Genomic DNA, 22,067 nt, shown 5'->3' with positions numbered 1-22,067 from the left:
GGCCTCCAGTCTAAAGAACAAACCTTCACTACCACCCTCTGCCTTCTACCATTAAGCCAATTTTGTATCCATTTGGGAAACTCACGCTGCATCCCATGTGATCTAACTTTAATAATTAGTTTACCATGTGGAACCTTGTCAAAGGCTTTACAAAAGTCCAAGTAAACAGTGTTGTTTATTTGCTTTCAAAATATACTGATCCTTCAGCAATCCTTGGCTTTAAAACAGTTCTTTTCCCATTTAAATTCACAACTAGAAAAACAGAAAATAAACTCTGTTAAGCTCAAACTCTGCCTTTTGTATCCCAGATTCTCCTGGTGTTCCTCCAAGTGCCAGTGCTCACAAGTTATTCCGAGGATTCAGTTTTGTGGCAACAGGTATTGAAGAGGAAGAGGTTAAGGATGAACATTCCAAATTAGTCATTCACCCCGTCTTGCAGGTAAGAACGTCACAAACCCCTGTTCTTTTCATGTGAATCCTGCTCGGGAAATTAGCACCACCTTGGCCTGAGCTTACATTATGTCATTTATTGCTTACAGCAAAACTTTCACACCAACATGGATCGAAAAGATTTATTGAAAATGCACACCAGGTCTTCCAATCTCTGAAAGGCAAAAAGCTAGGTTAAACTTAAGGGTAAATCCATGTTCACAATGCCAAAAACATTAACATTCCTTCTTTTTTCACAGCCACACAATAATTTCAACTGTTTTCTGTCTATATTTCTCAGTTCAAAATGGCTGATTTTCTTTTCTGTTAGATATTAAGAGATAGTCAGCTACTCAATGAATATTATTGACTTTATTGTTTTCACCAATGCTATAATAATACATTCAGCAAAATATAGGGAAATCATTTGTGGAATTGTCTTCCAATTATTTGTGGTGTCATAGATTATCTGTATTTGTTTTATTATTGGGAAACCCAGGTGAAGGGCTACGAGCCATAGTACAATACACTACCAAGGTTGGAAAGAGTAGAAGAAAGGATGAGGTATCTCAGGAAGAAGCGATTAGGTGACACCAGTCTTGGGCTTTGAAAGCCTGTGAGTTATAGGAGGAACAGAAGACTAAGGGAGGTAAGGAGTTTCACTATTTTAGAAAAGAATGAGATGCAGGAAGAACAATGATGAATGGTGAAGCTCTGTCACACTGATTTTCAATTCATTCTGCCAGATCTTTTCAGCACTTTTGCAGAATCTTCACAGAATTTAGTCAGTAAAATCCACCTAAAAGAGTTACACTTTGGGGCTGGTTTACAATCTGCTAACCAATGATCGTGCAATTGAGCTTGTACCTTGCAGTCACCTAGCATAAACCTGGCAAATGGGACCTTTACCAATAGCATTTGGCAGTCAGTTGAGTTTCTTGAATACAAATGTGTAATGTCTTTGAGATTTAAAAAAAAATTACAATTTATTTGCATTATCAACACTGCTGGAAGCACCACAAGAACCTGTTTGAAACTTACCTAACTGAAGAATCCAGTATGTGTGTCATACATATATTTAAATCATTCCAGTATTTCAATTAAAGCCCTACAAACTAGAGGATATATAATTTATTTGTTCATTGGAATTTATAATAAAAAGTTGAGGTTTCAGGTACATGGATGACGAGGGCAATAAAACAGTATTTAGGTTGAATTAGGTATTTTAGATATAGCGTTTATTGGATTTTTTTCTTTATCTGCAAAGAAAATTGCTCTCAAGAATGTACTTGTGAAAATTCCGGGATTTTTTTTGTGAACAGTGAGTCTGGGCTTTGGTTTCCAAAGAAAATACGAAATTATATGATTGCATTTGGAGATACAATGGTGAGAAATATCATTCAGGTTGCTTGGTGACAAAGAATCATGGCATCATCAATGAGGGACATGATTAATTTTTTGTCAGGTTGGACTGTGAATTTGTACAGGTATAGACCAACAACTGGACAGTTATGTGAGGACACGATTGACAACAGAGTCATCTTTGAAATGTACTGAAAAGCGTTCTTGATGAAAATGTTTTAAATCTTTAAGATCTAATGCTTAATTCAAACTAATTTGTGCATGTGGCATTTCTAAGAGACTAAATTATAAAAATATACAGGCAATTTTTAAATAGGTTTAAGAGTTTATCAGTTATAATTATCAACATGAATTTTCTGTGGCCTACATATGTACAAATGCTGCCCATATTTGATCCTGCATCATTATCTACATTGTTAATTTACACTAGATTCCTGCAATATTCCCCTATCCAATCCTTGTAATTTTCTTTTTCTGCCCCACAGTCCCTCTGTCTCTGACTTTCCTCTCGCAGCTCAATCATTGTGGCCTTCAGCTAACAAGTTCCTCATCTCTGGAATTCTTCCACTGTACCCTTCTGCCTATCCACCTTTTTCTCCTTTAAAATGTACCTCTGACCAAACCTGAGGTTATCCCCATTTAATCTTGACATTGCCTCTGTATCTGTTACTATACTGAAAACTTACTATACTGAAATTTATTTAAAAAAGAGTGCTTTGCATGAAAGTCTAAATGGGAGTATAATGTCAAAAAACAATGAAGTACTTTGTTTTGAGGGGATATGTCATCTCTTACAGCAGCTCCATGGGAACAATATGAACTTTACCGATGGTTATGAGCTGAAGGAGGATATTGGTGTAGGCTCATATTCTGTCTGTAAACGCTGCATTCACAAGACTACAAACATGGAGTACGCTGTCAAGGTAAGACTGAATCATGAAGAGTTTTCTTTTATAATGCATGCTGAGATTATGATAAATTCTTCAACATCATCCTGCCACTTTTGAAATGATAAACCTGATTAAAATAATTTCCTTTTTAAAAGGAGACTATTTATTTCTGTTTTCATAGAAATTCCTTAGCAGAGCTCACTGGCAGATGACCTGTTTCTTTCTTCTTTCTACCACTGCCATCTAATTCCTTGGATTGATCAGCTACCTGTCTGGTATTAAAACATGCAGCTCTGGGCTAAGCCATAGTGAACTCCACACCACGTCATTTTTGCTTTGCAAAATTCAATTTGACTAAGTCTAGAGAGCAAAGTTAAAAGATTCAAGGTTGGGGACTTGTAAGTGTCTCGACTGTTTAGTGTTTGGCCTGCAAATACGTCACAACATGTCCTAATATTGATTTGCTAAGTTTGCAGTCCGACCTCTATATAATTAAACTTTGCACACTCAATCTTCAGATATGGTCCTCCTCTCTACTCTCTTTTAGTCCAAAAGAGGGCTTGTAAGGATGTAATTGATAGCTAGTTTAGCATCCATCACCATATTTGCAGGACTACATAAACCAGTATTGGATTCTCTCCTCAACTGCTGACATTGCTCATCATTTTCATCATCCTGGAATGCAGAGTTAACTCCAACTGTGAAGAGCCTCCTTAAATGCCCTTCCTAAGTTTTCTTTAATAAGTGCAAAAACTCAACACTTAGTTGTCACTAAGATTGAGATCATCCGATCATTTGCCTCTTTGTGACCTTTCCTTGAACTAACCGTCCAAACCAGACTTCCTCTTAAGCTCCTGTCTGCCTTGTCATGGACTTGCACTTTTTTTTGGTTTCTCTTCTTTCTTCTTCATGCTCTGTCCTAGCTTATTTTATCCATGAGACCAACCTCCTGTTCCCTCCACCATATCCCCACTAAACTGCTGACTACCCAAGTTCTCCTAATATTATTCTCACATGAAAACCAAAAGAACTGTGGATGCTGTAAATCAGGAAGAAAAACAGAAGTTGCTGGAAAAGCTCAGAAGGTTTGGTAGCATCTGTGAAGAAAAAATCAGAATTAATGCTTTGGGTCCAGTGACCCTTCCTCAAAATGATTGGATGATTTCAGTCTTAGTGACAACTAAGAGTTGAGTTCTGATAAAAGGTCACCAGACCTGAAACATTAACTCTTTTCCAGCAACTTCTGTTTTTGTTCCATTAATCTCACATGATTTATTTAAAACCAATACATAAGTACACAGTGTGGCCACTGTTGTTTTTGAAGTGTGTGAAAGAGTACTACTGAAGTTTTAGATTGTGCAGCATACAGAGCTCCATTAAATGTCACACTATTTATTCAGAGTGTGTAATGTTTGGTGAGATTTTTACTGGTCAAGCAAATGGTAACAGTATCAAGGTCTCTCCAGGTGTATTTAGAGCTGAATGGCAAGACTCATCTCCAGCAATAAACAGATAGTAATAATGGGCAAGACAAGCTGGCCAATTAGCAGTAGTACCTTAGAATATTTTTACTTTTCCTGGTTCAGATGACTCAGTCGTTCATGGAGGTTAACCTGGTGTCATCAAAGAAGATCGGTATAAATTTAAAATAGATTTTGTTAGTTCACATTCCTGCAGTAACATGTTAGGAACAAATAAGCACCGCCAAATTGTTATGCAAAAGCCGCAGGGCATGTTTTGCCTTCTATGCTATTAACTGTCAAAACTGTAATATTGTATTATGCTTAGTAATACAACCGTAGTTCCTTTGGGAGATCATCAGTTAATTGCAGTCTGTTTTCTCCATGACTTCATAATAAAATGGAGTTAATTTTGTTGTCCCCGTGCATTTTCCATGTAAGATTATTCCACTTGGCAAAATATCCATCGAATTTCAACTCTGTATCTTGAAATTGTATCCAATATTAATTCTTAACATTTCTTTTCTGCAGATTATTGAGAAGAGCAAGAGAGATCCCTCTGAAGAGGTTGAAATCCTGTTGCGGTATGGGCAGCATCCAAACATCATTACGTTGAAAGATGTGAGTGGCACTGTAACCTGTTGATTGGACATAAGGCACTAACAATAAAAACAGTTTCTAAAAGAACAAATTTCATAAATTATATAAATTCTAAAAATGTAAAGTCATACAATGTTTTCCTTGTGAAAAACCTATAATTGTGAAACTGTGTTTGATAAATTTCAGCATAAATGAAAGGTAATTTGAATTCCCTGTAGCTTATTAAACATTTATATTGCTTGTTATGAAACTGAGTTATGCAAGTTAGTTGCATAAACATTGTGAGTTAGAAACTCACCCAGGACAGCAGTTCCATGTTAAAATTGTATAGGCATCCTGGGTTGAAGATGATCAAATAGAAATCTATTCAGTAACTCTTGCTGGAAAGTGCAACAATGTCAGCTGACTGCAAACTTCATTTGAGTTCCTGCCCATTCCAATCAAACTACTGATATTTTGTATCAAAGAGCTTATTTAAGATATTTCTAATCAACTTGTTCAGACATGTTATGGCACACATGTTCGGATATTCTATGGCACAGACAGAAGTTTCAGCAGCCGACAGTGAGACATCAGAATGGTGTGTTGCCTCCCTAATGTCAGAGTCAAGGATGTCACAGAGAGGGTGCAGAATATTCTCAAACGGTCAAGTAGAAAATTGTTGGTACCAACAATATAGGAAGAGAAAGGGACATGGTTCTGCAAAGCGAACTCAGCAAATTAGGCAGGAGTTTAAAAAGTAGGCCCATGAGGTAGTAACATCTGGATTACGCTGGTGCCATATGCTAGTGAGAATAGGAATAGAAGCATAGGGCAGATGAATGTGTGGCTGAGGAGCTGATGCAGGGGGCAGGGATTCACACTTTTGGATTATTGGGGCAGAAGTGACCAATATGAGCAGGATGGGTTGCCTCTGAATTGGAAGGGAGATTTGCTAGTGATACTCAGGAGGCTAATAAGGCTGGGGGAGGGACCCAAAGACATAAGTCTGTGGCTGATACAGGAGTGAAGAGGAGCAAGTTAAATAATCAAGAAGGCAAAAACAAGGCAGAGAATGACTTAAGACTGATAAATTAAGCTGCAGTTATTTCAATGCAATATGCCCAACAAGTAGAGCAGATGAACCAGGGCATGTTTGGGAACATGGGAATGGGATATCATAGCTATTACAGAAATGTAGGTCATGAATGGATATGATTGTCACCTTAATGTTGCGAAGTATAGATGCTTATAGGAAGGCTAGAAAGTGAGTCAAGAGAGGAGGGGAAGTGACTTTTCTGTTAAGGATAACATTACGGCTATACTTGGGGAGGATATTCCTGGGAGAATTTCCAGTGAAGTTATATGGTTGGAATTGAAAAATAAGAAAGGGAAGATCACCTGTTTGGGATTGTACTATAGGCCTCCCAGTAGTCAGAGGGAAATTGAGAAGCAAATTTGTAAAATGATCTCAGATGTCTAAAAGAAAAGTAGGGTCGTAATGATAATGAATTTTAACTTTCCTGACAGACTAGGACTGCCATTGTGTGAAGGGCTTGCATAGAGAGAAATTTGTTAAGTGTGAACAAGAAAATTTTCTTATTCAGTATTTGGATGTACCTATGAGAGAAGGAGCAAAACTTGACCTTATTTTGGGAAATAAGGCAGGGCAATTGACTGAGGGGTGGGGGGGGGTACTTTGGGGCAAGTAATCATAATTCTATTAATTTCAAACTTGCTATGGGAAGGGACAGAGCTGATCGAAAAGTTAAAGTTCTAAATTGGAGTAAGGCCAATTTTGATGATATTAGGTAGGAACTTTCAAAAGTTTATTGTGAGAGACCAATCACAGGAAAGGGACAGTTGGAAAGTGGGAGGACTTCAAAGTGAGATAACGAGAGTTTCAGAGGCAGTTTGTTCCTATTAGTGTGAAGGGCAGGGCTGGTAGGTATAGGGAATGCTGGATTACGAGTGAAGTTGAAGCTGTGGTCAAGAAAATGGAGGCATATGTCAGGTATAGGCAGCTGGGACTGAGTGAATCCTAGAGGAGTATAAGGGCAGTAGGAGTACACTTAAGAGGGGAATAAGGAGGGGAAAAAGGGAAAATGAGAAAGCTTTGGCAAAGAGGGTTAAATAGAATCCAAAAGAGATTCTACAAATACATTAAAGGCGAAAGAGTAATGAGGGTGAGAATAGGGCCCCTTGAAGATAAACCATGCTGTCAATGTGTGGAACCACAGGACGTGGGTGGGACAGTAAAGGAATATTTTGTGTCAGTATTTACTGTGGAGAAAGACATGGACGCTAGAGAACTTGCAGAAATAAATAATGATACCTTGAAAAGTTTCCAAATTATAGAAAAGGAGATGCTAGATGTCTTAAAATGCATAAAGGTGGATGAATCTCTGCGACCTGATCAGGATAGCTAGAGAAGTGAATACTGGGCCCCTTGCTGAGGCATCTGTATCATCGATAACCACAGATGAGGAACTAGAAGACTGGAGGTTGGCTAGTGTGGTGCAATTATTTAAGAAAGGTGGTAAAAAAAAAGCCAGGGAACTATAGACCAGTGAACCTGACATTAGTGGTGGCACGTTGTTGGAGGGGATTCTGAGACAAAGAACTTACATGCATTTGCAAAGACAAGGACTGATTAGGGATAGTCAACATGGCTTTGTGTGTGAGATGTCATGTCTCACTAACTTGATTTAGATTTTTGAAGAGATGACAATGAAGATTGATGAAGGCAGAGTGGTAGATGTTGTCTACATGGACTTCAGCAAAGCATTCGACAAGGTTCCTAATGGTGGGCTGGTTAGCAAGGTTAGATCACGTGGAATCCAGGGGGAGCTAGCCATCTGGATGCAAAACTGGCTTGAAGATAGGAGACAAGAGGGTCGCTGTGGAGGGTTGAGTTTTCGACTGGAGGCCTGTGACCAGTGGTGTGCCACAAGGATCAGTGCTGCATCCACTGCTTCTTGTAATTATATATAAATGATTTAGATGTGAATATAGGTGGTATGGTTGGCAAGTTTGCTGATAACACCAAAATTGGTGGTGCAGTGGAGAGTGAAGAAGATTACCTCAGAGTGCAATAAGACCTTGATCTGACAGGCCAGTAGGCTGAGGAGTGGTAGATTGAGTTTACTTTAGGTAAGTGTTGCATTTTGAAAAGGCAAACCAGGGCAGGATTTATACAGTTAATGCTAGGACCCAGGAGAATGTTGCCGAACAAAGAGACCCAGGTTTATAGCTCCTTGAAAGTGGAGTCGCAGAAGGCATTGATCAGTGCATTGAACATGGGATTTGGGATGTAAGATTGCAGATATACAGGACCACTGGTTAAGGCATTTTTAGAATACAGCATTCAGTACTGGTCTCCTTGATATAGCAACAATGTTGTGAAACTTGAAACGTTGCAGAAAAGATTTATGAGGATGTTGTGGTCTTAGAGGGTCGAGCTGTAGAGAGAGTCTGAATAGGCTGTGGCTTTTTAACCTGGAGCATGGGAGGCTGAGAGGTGACTTTATAGAGGCTTATAAAATCATGCAGGTCAGGGATAAAGTGAATAGCCAAGATCTTTTTCCCCATGGTAGGGGAGTCTGAAACTAGAAGGCATGGGTTTAAATGGAAAGGGGAAATATTTAAAGGGACCTAAGGGGCAATTTTTTCCACAAAGAGAGTGATGCATGTCTGGAATGAGCTGCCAGAGGAAGTGGTGGAGGCTAGCACAATCACAACATTTAAAAGGCTTCTAGATGGGTACATGAATAGCGAGGATCTGGAAGGATATGGGCCAAATGCTGGCAATTGGGATTAGATCAGTTTAGGATATCTGGTCAGCATGGATGACTTGGACTGACATATGGCATTTCCGTGCTATATGACTCTGTAACATCTGCAGTCAGTAGAACTTGAATCTGTGACACCCAGAGGTAGAGACACTACTTCACAAGAACCATAATTGAGCCTATTGAACTGTGTACTGGATAAAATTATGCAGGGTCTTGGAAACTAAAACTGAATGACCATCAGATAAGGAAGTGGCAGGAATGGAGAGGAGTTCAATTTTTTTTCAGCCACAATAGATAGAATGGTGGAATGCACCAAGGTATGAATTTCTTGCCTATTATTTCTGCTTCTGTTTTATTTTAGTTAGCTCTCAAGATGTGGCTATCATGTGAAGGGTGACTTTTTTTTCTAAGTTACAAAGTGGTTTGAGTGACTTACAGTGTCACTTCAAGGAGACTGTAAGAACAAACCAGGTTGTGTGAAGTGGACATGTATGTTAACTAAAATGGCAGGATTCTCCACTAGATGACATGCATGCTCTAAACTAGTTGAAGTTTTACAATAATCTGACAGTTTTGCAATTATGTTTATTGATACCAGACTTCTATTTTGAATTTTTTAAAAAAACTGAATTTAAATTCTCAAATTATCTTGGGGGCATTTGAATTCTCATTCCATTTTAAGAATAAAACCATTCCCATACCATTTTTGATTTTGTCATTGGGTGTGGCTTTTGCTGGCTAGGCTTTGGCCTGGAACTGAGCGGCTTGGTTGGCTAGCTCAAAGGGTAGTTAAAAGTTTGCCACATTGCTTTGGGTCTGGAGTCACATGTAGGCCAGATGACGCAGAAATGACAGGTTTACTTCTCTAAATGTCATTAGTGAATCATGTAGGTTTTTCTGAGAATTGCCAATGATTACATGGTTTCCATTAGGCTAATTTTTAATTCCAGATTTTAATAAATTCAGATTTCACCATTGCAGAATTTGAATCCATGTCAAGCAACATTACCATTATTGCCACCACCTCCACCTGAAATGTGATCAATTAATTTGCTAATTTTGGCACAGATTTTGAATAATTTGCTACACAATTAATAAATGAGTTTTAAAGAAGAGTATTTCATAGCTACAATATTTTGCAAAGCAGAGGTGCTGAAGAAATCTGTCTTCATGAAAAGTAGATGAGTTGCTACAATGCTTTTAAAATAGTTTAGCCAGCTCCTCATTGAGGCAAATTAGTCTGTATCTGCTCCCATCTTTCAGAACAAGGAGCAATTTCTCTCGTTAGCAAATGCTGCGGTCAGTTTTGTAATTCATACTATGTATCAATGGCCAGGAATGTGTAAGAGTGCTTAATTACAAATCCGTTAGTGAATCAGTTTCAGTCTATCTTCTAGCCATAAGACAGAATCAAACAGAAAATAATAATTTCAAAAATAGACCAATGGTGAAAGAACTGAACATATTAAATAACAAAGGATTTTCTGACCATTCTTTTGTTTGTCCTGGTGAATTGTATCTAGGTCTACAATGATAGTAAATATATCTACCTGGTGACAGAGCTAATGAGAGGTGGTGAATTACTGGATAAAATACTGCAGCAGAAGGGTTTCTCTGAGAGGGAGGCAAGTGCCCTTCTTCATACAATTACCAAAACAGTCGAATATCTACACTCTCAAGGGGTAAGTGATCTCTGTACTTAATGTTTATGTCTTACAGTGCACCTTAACAATATTGGGCATTCCCTCAAGGAATTTGTATTTGATAACACCCAATCAACTGGAACCTAAATTAATTTTGTGTACCATGTTCTGTTGTACGAAGCAGTGATTTAAATTTTGTGTTGCCTGACATTTTACAGTCTCTCAGGATTGATAAAATACTTTAACTGCATTGAGTGGGAAGTTAAATTTTTATTCAACTGTTAATATAAATATTGGGGATAAAATTGTAATTTTAGTTAAATAATTTAAATAATTTTTTGCTCACCATCCCAATTCTGAAAAGTTATCAAAATAAAATAGTGTTATATTAACTGTCAAAAGACTAAGCATGAAGGGTGGAAAATTAAAATGTTTTTGGCTAAATTGGGATTGAAATTCTGATATTATGCTAAAGCACAATGCAGGAGGTGTTGAAAGAACTTTAAACTGCATTTCGCCCACATTATACTTGCGGGGTATGTAGTGGCATAGTGAAGTACCTGTAGGGCAATTGGAACTGGCTGAGTGGGCACCCCAAAGGGCCTGTTTTCATGCTGTAATACTCTATGACTCTACGTTAGATGTAGGAAGGCTGTTATTGATGGTTGGGGAATCCAGAACCAGGGGGTCATATTTTAGGGATAAGGGATAAACTTTTTCAAGACTGAGATGTGGAGAAATTTCTTCACCCAGAGAGTGGTGAGCTATTGGAATTCACTATTCCAGAAAGTGATTGAGGCCAAAACATTGTGTTTTCAAGAAAGAGGTAGCTATAGTTCCTGTAACTAAAGGAGTCGAGGATATGGGAACAGGGCGGGATTGGAGTGTTGAGCCTGATGATTAACCACGATCCTATTGAGTGGTAGAGCAGGCTCCAGGGGTTGAAGGGCCTACTCCTGCTCCAGTCTCCTATGTTTCTATGCTGGAAGTTCTGATCTTCACTGAAGATTACACAGTGTTCAGCGCCATTGCAAATCCTCAGATAGAGTCATAGAGATATACAGCGCAGAAACAGAACCTTTGGTCCAACTCGTCCATGCTGACCAGGTATCCTAAATAAATCTAGTCCCATTTGTCAGCATTTAGCCCATATTCCTGTACACTCTTCCTATTCATATGCCTACCTCAATGCCTTTTAAATGTTATATTTGTACCAATCTGCACCACTTCCTCTGGCAGCTCATTCTATACGTGCATTGCTCTCTGTGTGAAAATGTTGTCCCTTAGGTCTTTCCCCTCTCACCTTAAACTTATGCCGTCTAGTTTTGGACTCTCCCACCGCAGGGAAAACAACTTGCCTGTTTACTCTATCTATGCCACTCATGACTTTATAAACCTCTTTAAGGTCACCCCTCAGCCTCCAATGCTCCAAGGAAAATAGCCCCAGTCTATTCAGCCTCTCCCTATAGCTCAAACTCTCCAATCCCAGCAACATCCTTGTCAATTTTTTGAGTCCTTTCCTCTGAAAAGTTTTGAAATTCCTGCCTAACCAGAATCAAATCGACCTCCTTAAAAATATTCAATGGCCATCTCAACCACCTTCTGAGGCAGAGAGTTCCAAAGTCACAACCCTCTGAAAAAGGTCTCCCAACCTCTATCCTAAAAGAGCTGTCCTTAATTTTTAAGCAGTACCAGTTTGTTCTGGACTCACCTACCAGAAACATCCTTTCCACATCTACCTATCAAAACTGTTCAGGAAATTGTATACTGCAATCAAGTTGACCCTCACTCCTCTAAACTCAAGTGAAAATAAACCCAGACTGTCCAACTTCCACAAGACAACCTGCTCAGAACAGGCACCAATATAGTAAATACCCTCCAAACCACTTCTGATGCATTTATGCCCTTCCTTAATTAAGGATACCAAATCTGCATGGTATTCTAGATGTTGTTCCCCCTAGTGCTCTGTATAAATGAAACATAATGCTCTTACTTTTGAATTCCTCTTGTAATAAACGAATGCATTCCATTAGCCTTCCAGATTACGTGCTGTACCTCAATAAAAATGTACTGACCCCTGTGTTATAACACTCAGGTCCCCCTGCACCTCAGAATTCTGAAGTCATTTTCTATTTTTATAATACCATCCTTTTTTTCCTTCTGAAATGAATAGGTTAATATTTTTCCACATTAAACTCCATCTGCCAGATTTGTGTCCTCTCGCTCAACTTGTCTATATCTGTCTGCATCCTCTTTATGTTTTCTCCACAATGCACTTTTCAGTGACTACAAATGTAGCTATCTTGTGTTCTCTCCTCTCATCTAAGCCTTTGATATAAAACTGTAAAAGACTGAGCCCCAGCTTTGACTGCTGCGACTGCACTCGTAACATCTTGCCCATCATACTATGTTTTCTGGCAGCCAATTAATTTTCCATCCATGCTAATATATTAACCCGTGCACCATGAGTTCTTACTTTACATGATGACCTTTTTTGTGACTTCCTGTCAAATGTCTTCTGGATATCCAAGAATGGTATGTCTACAATCTTTCCTTTATCTAAGCATACATTATTCCTTCACATAATTATAATAAATTGGTTAAACATGATATCCTTTTCATGAAACCACGCGGACTCTTCCCAGTTACGTTGATGTCTAAGTGTGTAGTAATGGTCGATTCTAACACCTATCCAAAATAGATGTCTGTCCTGTAGTTTCCTATTTGCTGTCTGTCTTGTTTTTGGATAAAGGAGTTACATGTGGTACTTTGAGTCTGAATCAAGGAAATTTTCGAAAATTAACAACACATCTATGAGCTTATTGGTCACCTATCTGAAGTCCTGAGAATGAAGTCCATAGGATCAGGAGACTTGTCAGCCTGCAGCTCCATCAGTTTGTTCATTACTCCTTCAATTTTTTTATTCACTCGTGGGATGCAGGTGTTAGTGCCTGGGCTATCATTTATTGCCAGTCCCTAGTTGCCCTCGAGAAGGTAGCGGTGAGCTGCCTTCTTGAACTGCTGGAGTTCATGTGCTCCAGGTAGACTCACAATGCCTTTCAAAAGGGAATTCCAGAGTTCTGACCCAGCCACAATGAAGGAAAAATGACATATTTCCAAGTTAGAGTAGTGAGTGGTTTGGAGGGCAACTTGCAGGTGGTAATGTTCTCATGTATCCTCCTAGATTAAATTGGTCATGGGTTTGAAAGGTGTTGTCTGAGGGTCTTTGGTGAATTTCACCAAGTTCCTCTCTCCCTTTCATCTCCTGATTTACAGCTATTACTGGAATTTTTTTGTGTCCTCTGTAGTGAATAGGGAAAGAAATATTTGTTAATTTCATCCACCATCTCGTTCACTACTGTGATAATCCCATTCTCGCTTTCTAGGGGGCCAGCATTCACTTTATTTGGTGTCTTTTTAAATATCTATATAGCCCCATGCTATCTGTCTTTCCATTTCTAGCTAGTTTCATTTTATGCTAATTTCTTTCTCTGATTTAAGCTTTTAGTCATTCTGTCATTCTGTATATTCTGGCCAAGCATATGACCTGCCACCTCATCTTTGCCCAATAGAATTACTGATAAAATTAGAACATAGAACATAGAACATAGAACAGTACAGCACAGAACAGGCCCTTCAGCCCACAATGTTGTGCCGACCATTGATCCTCATGTATGCACCCTCAAATTTCTGTGACCATATGCATGTCCAGCAGTCTCTTAAATGACCCCAATGACCTTGCTTCCACAACTGCTGCTGGCAACGCATTCCATGCTCTCACAACTCTCTGCGTAAAGAACCTGCCTCTGACATCCCCTCTATACTTTCCACCAACCAGCTTAAAACTATGACCCCTCGTGCTAGCCATTTCTGCCCTGGGAAATAGTCTCTGGCTATCAACTCTATCCATGCCTCTCATTATCTTGTATACCTCAATTAGGTCACCTTTCCTCCTCCTTTTCTCCAATGAAAAGAGACCGAGCTCAGTCAACCTCTCTTCATAAGATAAGCCCTCCAGTCCAGGCAGCATCCTGGTAAACCTCCTCTGAACCCTCTCCAAAGCATCCACATCTTTCCTATAATAGGGCGCCCAGAACTGGACGCAGTATTCCAAGTGCGGTCTAACCAAAGTTTTATAGAGCTGCAACAAGATCTCACGACTCTTAAACTCAATCCCCCTGTTAATGAAAGCCAAAACACCATATGCTTTCTTAACAACCCTGTCCACTTGGGTGGCCATTTTAAGGGATCTATGTATCTGCACACCAAGATCCCTCTGTTCCTCCACGCTGCCAAGAATCCTATCCTTAATCCTGTACTCAGCTTTCAAATTCGACCTTCCAAAATGCATCACCTCGCATTTATCCAGGTTGAACTCCATCTGCCACCTCTCAGCCCATCTCTGCATCCTGTCAATGTCCCGCTGCAGCCTACAACAGCCCTCTACACTGTCAACGACACCTCCGACCTTTGTGTCGTCTGCAAACTTGCTGACCCATCCTTCAATTCCCTCGTCCAAGTCATTAATAAAAATTACAAACAGTAGAGGCCCAAGGACAGAGCCCTGTGGAACCCCACTCACCACTGACTTCCAGGCAGAATATTTTCCTTCTACTACCACTCGCTGTCTTCTGTTGGCCAGCCAATTCTGTATCCAAGCAGCTAAGTTCCCCTGTATCCCATTCCTCCTGACCTTCTGAATGAGCCTTCCATGGGGAACCTTATCAAATGCCTTACTGAAGTCCATATACACCACATCCACAGCTCGACCCTCATCAACCTTTCTAGTCACATCCTCAAAAAACTCGATAAGGTTTGTAAGGCATGACCTACCCCTCACAAAGCCGTGTTGACTGTATTTGATCAAGCCATGCTCTTCCAGATGGTCATAAATCTTATCCCTCAGAATCCTTTCTAACACCTTGCAGACGACAGACGTGAGACTTACCGGTCTATAATTGCCGGGGATTTCCCTATTTCCTTTCTTGAAGAGAGGAATTACATTTGCCTCTCTCCAGTCCTCAGGTACGACTCCAGTGGAGAGCGAGGATGCAAAGATCTTCGCAAGTGGCGAAGCAATTGCATTTCTCGCTTCCCAAAGCAACCGAGGACAAATCTGATCCGGGCCTGGCGACTTGTCAATCTTAATGTTTGACAAAATTTTCAGCACATCAGCTTCCTCTATCTCTATCCATTCCAGCATGCACACCTGCTCTTCAAAGGTTTCATTCACTACAAAGTTGGTTTCTTTCGTAAAGACAGAAGCAAAAAACTCATTTAGGGCTTCCCCTACCTCCTCAGGCTCCACACACAAGTTCCCTATGCTATCCCTGATCGGCCCTACTCTTTCTTTGACCATTCTCTTATTCCTCACGTAAGTGTAAAATTCTGAAGTAACTTCTGAAATGATTGCCACTTTTTCTTTATTATTTCCCAGCGTGCATCCCAGTTCACCTTATCTAGTTCAGCTTTCATTCCCATAAAGTTTCCTTATTTTTAAATAACAGTCTTGAATTTCAAACTGAATTTTAAACTTCAGTCATATTATGATTGCGACCACCTAGGCATGCCTTTACTGTAAGGTCTTAATCTTGTCACATTGCACAATATCAAGTTTAGTGTAACTGTGTTCCAGTTGGTTCCTGAACATGCTGCTCCAAGAAGCCATCTTGCAAGCATTCTGTGAACTCCACATTTACACTACAGTAGCTGTTATGATTTTTCCAATTTATATGCGGGTTAAAATCATCCATAATTATTGTTATCTCTTTATCACTAACACCTAACATATTTTATTGGCTACTTCGTCTTACATTATGGTTATTGTTAGAGGGCCTGTAGACTACTCCCACGAGTGATTTATTCCCCCCGACTATTCCTCCTCTCCATCCAAAACCATTCTAGCTCCTGACCTCCTGAACAAAAGTCATCTGTCACTAGAGTCATGGAGCCATACAACATAGAAACAGACCCTTCGGTCCAACTTGTCCATGCTGACCAGATATCCTAAATTGATGTCGTCTCATTTGCTTGCATTTAGCCCATATCCCTCTAAACCCTACCCATTCAGAAAATCTGTGCCCTTTGGTTTTGGACTCCGAAACTCTGGGGAAAAGACCTTGGCTATTCACCCTATCTATGCCCCTTATGATTTTATAAACTTCTATAATGTCACCAACTCTGCCGCTCCAGGGAAAATAGCCCCAGCCTATTCAGAGTTAGTAGCAAATTCAGATGCTGGAGAATCTGAGATAACAAGATGTAGAGCTGGATGAACACAGCAGGCCAAGCAGCATCAGAGGAGCAGGAAGGCTGACGTTTCAGGCTAGACCCTTCTTCAGAAATGGGGGAGGAGAAAGGGATTCTGAAATAAATATGGAAGAAGGGGGAGGCAGATGGAAGATGGGTGGAAAGGAGACTGACAGGTCAAAGAGGTGGGGACGGAGCCAGTAAAGGTGGGGAGTTAGGGAGGAGATAGGTCAGTCAAGGGAGGACGGACAGGTCAAGGGGGCGGGATGAGGTTTGTAGGTAGGAGATGGGGCTGGGGCTTGAGGTGGGAAGAGGGGATAGGTGGGAGGAAGGACTGGAGGGGAACTGCCAAAGACATTTTCCCTCCCCACCCTTATCTGCTTTCCGGAGGGACCACTGTCTCCAGGACTCCCTTGGCTGCTCCACACTCCCCTCCAGCCTGACCACACCCGGCACATTTCCATACAACCACAGGAAGTGCTACACCTGTACCTATACTTCCCCGCTCTCCCCCGTGCCAGGTCCCAGGAAGACTTTCCACATCAAGCAGATGTTCACCTGCCCATCTGCTAATGTGGTAACTGTATCCGCTGTTCCCATTGTGGCCTCCTCTACATCGGGGAAACCAAGCCGAGGCTTGGGGACTGCTTTGTAGAACACTTACCCTCAGTTCGCACTAAGCAACTGCACCTCCCAGTCGCAAAGCATTTCAACTCCCCCTCCCATTCCTCAGATGACATGTCCATCCTGGGCCTCCTGCAGTGCCACAACGATGCCACCTGAAGGTTGCAGGAACAGCACCTCATATTCCGCTTGGGAACCCTGCAGCCCAATGGTATCAATATGGACTTCACAAGCTTCAAAATCTCCCCTCCCCCTACTGCATCCCAAAACCAGCCCAGCTTGTCCCCGCCGTCCTAACCTCCCACTTCAAGCCCCACCCTCATCTCCTACCTACTAACCTCATTGTGCCCCCTTGACCTGTCCATCCTCCCTGGACTGACCTATCTTCTCCCTACCTCCCCACCTACACTCACCTTTGCTGGAAATGTGCCGGGTGTGGTGAGGCTGGAGGGGATTGTGGAGCAGCCAAGGGAGTCCTGGAGACAGTGGTCCCTCTGGAAAGCAGTCAAGGGTGGGGAGGGAAAATGTCTTTGGTAGTTCCCCTCCTGTCCCTCCTCCAACATATCCCCTCCTCCCACCTCAAGCCTCACCCCCATCTCCTACCTACAAACCTCATCCCGCCCCCTTGACCTGTCCGTCCTCCCTTGACTGACCTATCTCCTCCCTAACTCCCACCTTTACTGGCTCCATCCCTGCCTCTTTGACATGTCTGTCTCCTCTCCACCTATCTTCTCTATCCATCTTCTACCCACCTCCCTCTCTCTCCATATTTATTTGAGAACCCCCTTCCCCTCCCCCATTTCTGAAGAAGGGTCTAGGCCCGAAATGTCAGCCTTCCTACTCCTCTGTTGCTGCATGGCTTGCTGTGTTCATCCAGCTCTACACCTTGTTATCCCAGCCTATTCAGCCTCTTCCTATAGCACAAACCTTCCAACACTGGCAATATCCTTGTAAATCTTTTCTGAGCTCTTTCAAGTTTCATAACAATATAGCAGGGAGATCAGAATTGAATGCAGTATTCCAAAAGTGATTTAACCAATGTCCTGCACGACTGCAACATGACCTCCCAACTCATTTACTCAATACACTGACCAATAAAGGCAAACATACCAAACACCTTCGTCATTTTCCTATCTACCTCGGATTCCACTTTCATGAACCTATTAATATGCGTGCCGCCAAAGTCTTGTTGTTCAGCAACATTTCCTAGGACCTTACCATTAAGTGTATAAGCCTTGGCCTATTGCATCATTGCCATCCTTGATTAACAGTGCTAACCCTCACCTTTCCTTAGCTACCTTTTCTTCTTGAAAATCAATTACTCTCCAATATTCAAGATCCAATCCCTGACATCATGCAGCCTCATCTCTGTAATGACTATCATTTCCTATTTATTTACTTAAATCTGCACAGTCAATTTGTTTACTTTATTATGAATATTGCATGAATTCTGTACTGCTTGGCTTAATAATGCAGATCACCATTTTCACAAAGACAGTTTGGGATGGGCAAGAACTGCTGGCCTTGTCAGCAATGCTTACATCTGTGAATGAATACACAAAATTTTGATGTGATTTATTCAGAGGATGATCAAAGTGAAAACAATCTTTACTCGTGGCACTGCCAACTTAGTTTGCTGGTTGTGAAAAATATTTGAACAAAATCTCGAACGATGATTTGATCTGTTGAACAGCTCTTTGCATACACTTTGCCTGTTTAATAGTAAGTATAATTAGATACTTCTTGCTTGCAGGTGGTTCACAGAGATCTGAAACCAAGCAACATCTTGTATGTAGATGAATCAAGTAACCCTGAGTCTATTCGAATCTGTGACTTTGGTTTTGCTAAGCAGCTGAGGGCTGACAATGGACTCCTAATGACTCCCTGCTATACAGCCAACTTTGTTGCTCCAGAGGTGAGAAATCTTTTAAGCATGATGAGAGTTCATTTTTCTCCTTTTTATGGCAGCTTTCTCCTTTCCAGTCTGTCTCAAAGGTAGTGCTGAATTTTGGCGTAACCTTCTCTCCAGTACCTTACCAAGCTGACCATTCTTAGGATGAAGGAAAATGATTACGGTTGCTGGAGATGAATCATGTCAGCTCCAGTACATCACTGCAGGATTTCCCTAGGTCCAACCATCTTCACTGCTTTGCCAGTGATTTTCCTTCTATCGGAAAGTTAAAAGAGAGATCTTTGCTGATGATTATACAGCATTCAGCACTATTTATAACTCCTCTGATACTGAAGCAGTCCATGTACAGCAGTAGCAAGATGTGTGCAATATCCAGGCGAGAGCTGATAAGTGAGAGGTAACATTGTGCCACGCATGTGACCATCTTCAACAAGAGAAAATCTGACCATCACTCCTTGACATTCAAGGCCTTACTATTGCTGAATTCCCCACTATCAACATGCTGGGAGATTCCATTGGCCAGCAACTGGACTAACACTGCGGCGACATAAGAAATCAGAGACCAAGAACTGTGTAGCAAGAGAGTTACATCCTGACTTCCCAAAGCCTATCCACCATCTATAAGCCACAAGTCAGAACTATGATGGAATACTTCCCACTTGCCTGGACAAATGCAGTACCATACCCACAAACCTACGTACTCTCCACCTGATGCATAGTCGCGACAGTGTGTACCATTTATAAGATGCACCATAGAAATTCACCAAAGCTCCCTTGCACAGCACCTTCCAAATATAGGACCACTATCATCTCAAAGAATGAGAGTGTATCTGTGGAAACATCACTGGTTGCAAGCTTCCCTCCAAGCCACTCACTATCCTCATTTGGAATGATATCGCTATTCCTTCGCTGTCACTGATTCAAAAATGTGGAACTCCCACTCTAACAACATTATGGGTGTACCTACTTCAAAAAAAACTATAGCAGTTCAAAAATAGGAAGTAAATGCTGGCCTAGCCAGTGAAGCCAATATCCCTGAATGAATAAAGAAAAATACATTCTTGTTACTAACTTTGTGACCATTTAGATGTGAAGGGTGTTTCAGTTGAACCCAAACTTTGTTGTCATTTAGTACGTGCAGAAATAGATGAGTACATGAGGATACTTGCATGGCACTGAATGGTGATTAGTAGGAGGCATATGGCTCACTTTCAACATATGGCACTGCAATCTCGGATGCTAAATCCTGGGATGCTCAGCCTAATTGTCACTTTGACTGACAGCACCTGATTTAGCACAAACCTGAGTTAAATTGGACATTCTGAGCTTTATTGCATTCATGAATTGTGTGTTTACATACTCACCTAGCATGGAAAATGGAACAATTTACAACAACGATATGCAAGTCAAAAGTTATAAAAATCAAAAAGCTAGAAACCTTAGCCAAAAATCACTGCCTTCCCTGTGGAGAGTTTGATGGATGGTAGGGCATTGAATTGGGCAGCTAGGCAGCAATTGGTGTTACTTCTGCCTACGCAGCAGTGCCTATTAAGTCCATGATAGGAAAGCTTTTGATATTTTACAATCAACCTGTTCAGAGTTATTATTTTCACCGCTGTATCAATTGGGACTTCGACCCAAGTATTCTGGCTCAGAGGTAGATACACCACCACTGTACAACAAAAACCCTTAGGAAAGCTTTTCAGTGGCCTTCCTGTCCTGCTGTAAATTGAGGAATATATGTTGAAAATTAATATCCTCATAAGGGCCTCCTCCCTTCACTATTGATAGTCACGCAACAGCAGGTGGATGGGTGGCCCTGGAAAGCAATAATAGGGCTTCTGCGGACACTCATTGAAAGGCACTCAGTGGTTGATTAAGGATCTTTGCATCAAGAAGAGCATGCAAAGAGTTGGAATGTTGAACACCACTTTTCTGCCCTTGCTGCTGGCCACTGCCCTGTCCATGATTTTCCTCTCACCCATGAACTCTATTCTCAGCCTTAAACCAGAAGGTGAAACTCGCTTCACTGATATTAAAATTCTGTCATTTGTCTCTGCAGCTGCTGTGTATTTCTAGTATTTTATGTTTCTATTTTCAGATTTCCAGTATTTTGCACTAAATTTGCTTTTATGGTAACTTGAAACTTTTAGTTTTCTTTGTTAAATGCATAATTGGATGCCTGTGTACCAAATCAATCTGTTTTCATATAAATGTGTGATTGTCTAAATTGTTAATGATGACAGATTTTGATGTTCTCTGACAAAATGTATTAATTAATAAAGCAATGGCTCTACGTATAGCTGTTACCTAACTTAGGCACATGTAATTCGAACAGGAAACAAGAAATAAGAATAAGATGTCAAAGTTAACAAAGTGTGAAGCTGGATGGACACAGCAGGCCAAGCAGCATCTCAGGAGCACAAAAGCTGATGTTTCGGGCCTAGACCCTTCATCAGAGAGGGTGATGGGGAGAGGGTTCTGAAATAAATAGGGAGAGAGGGGGAGGTGGACCGAAGATGGATAGAGGAGAAGATAGGTGGAGAGGAGAGTATAGGTGGGCAGGTAGGGAGGGAATAGATCAGCCCCGGGAGGATGGACAGGTCAAGGGGGCAGGATGAGGTTAGTAGGTAGGAAATTGAGATGCGGCTTGAGGTGGGAGGAGGGGATAGATGAGAGGAAGAACAGGTCAGGGAGGCGGGGATGAGCTGAGCTGGTTTTGGGATGCAGTGGGGGAAGGGGAGATTTTGAAGCTTGTGAAGTCCACATTGATCCCAAGCGGAATATGAGTTGCTGTTCCTGCAACCTTCGCGTGGTATCATTGTGACACTGCAGGAGGCCCAGGATGGACATGTCGTCTATGGAATGGGAGGGGGAATTAAAATGGTTCGTGACTGGGAGGTGCAGTTGTTTATTGCGAACCGAGCGGAGGTGTTCTGCAAAGCGGTCCCCAAGCCTCCGCTTGGTTTCCCCAATGTAGAGGAAGCCACAACGGGTACAGTAGATGCAGTATACTACATTTGCAAATGTGCTGGGGAACATCTGCTTGATATGGAAAGTCATCTTGGGGCCTGGGATGGGGGTGAGGGAGGACGTGTGGGGTAAAGAGAAGCACTTCCTGCGGT

At 41.2% G+C, this 22,067-nt stretch overlaps 1 protein-coding gene across 7 annotated transcripts in view; it reads left to right on the top strand.

Annotated features, from left to right (window-relative positions):
* The window catches only part of LOC125464939 (ribosomal protein S6 kinase 2 alpha-like), a 302,768-nt gene that overhangs the window by 255,782 nt on the left and 24,919 nt on the right, over positions 1-22,067 (top strand). For all 7 annotated transcript variants that reach the window (XM_048557885.2, XM_048557881.2, XM_048557880.2 and 4 more), the window contains 5 exons: positions 309-439; positions 2,589-2,714; positions 4,673-4,762; positions 10,038-10,196; positions 18,784-18,945. In XM_048557885.2, the coding sequence (XP_048413842.1) occupies positions 309-439; positions 2,589-2,714; positions 4,673-4,762; positions 10,038-10,196; positions 18,784-18,945 (668 nt within the window). The remainder of the gene's footprint in view (positions 1-308; positions 440-2,588; positions 2,715-4,672; positions 4,763-10,037; positions 10,197-18,783; positions 18,946-22,067) is intronic.

This window comes from Stegostoma tigrinum, chromosome 24 (genome assembly GCF_030684315.1).
Source record: "Stegostoma tigrinum isolate sSteTig4 chromosome 24, sSteTig4.hap1, whole genome shotgun sequence".
Classification (NCBI taxonomy): Eukaryota; Metazoa; Chordata; class Chondrichthyes; order Orectolobiformes; family Stegostomatidae; genus Stegostoma; species Stegostoma tigrinum.
Note: the sequence above shows the minus strand (reverse complement) of the source record. Positions and strands in the feature narration are given on the sequence as shown.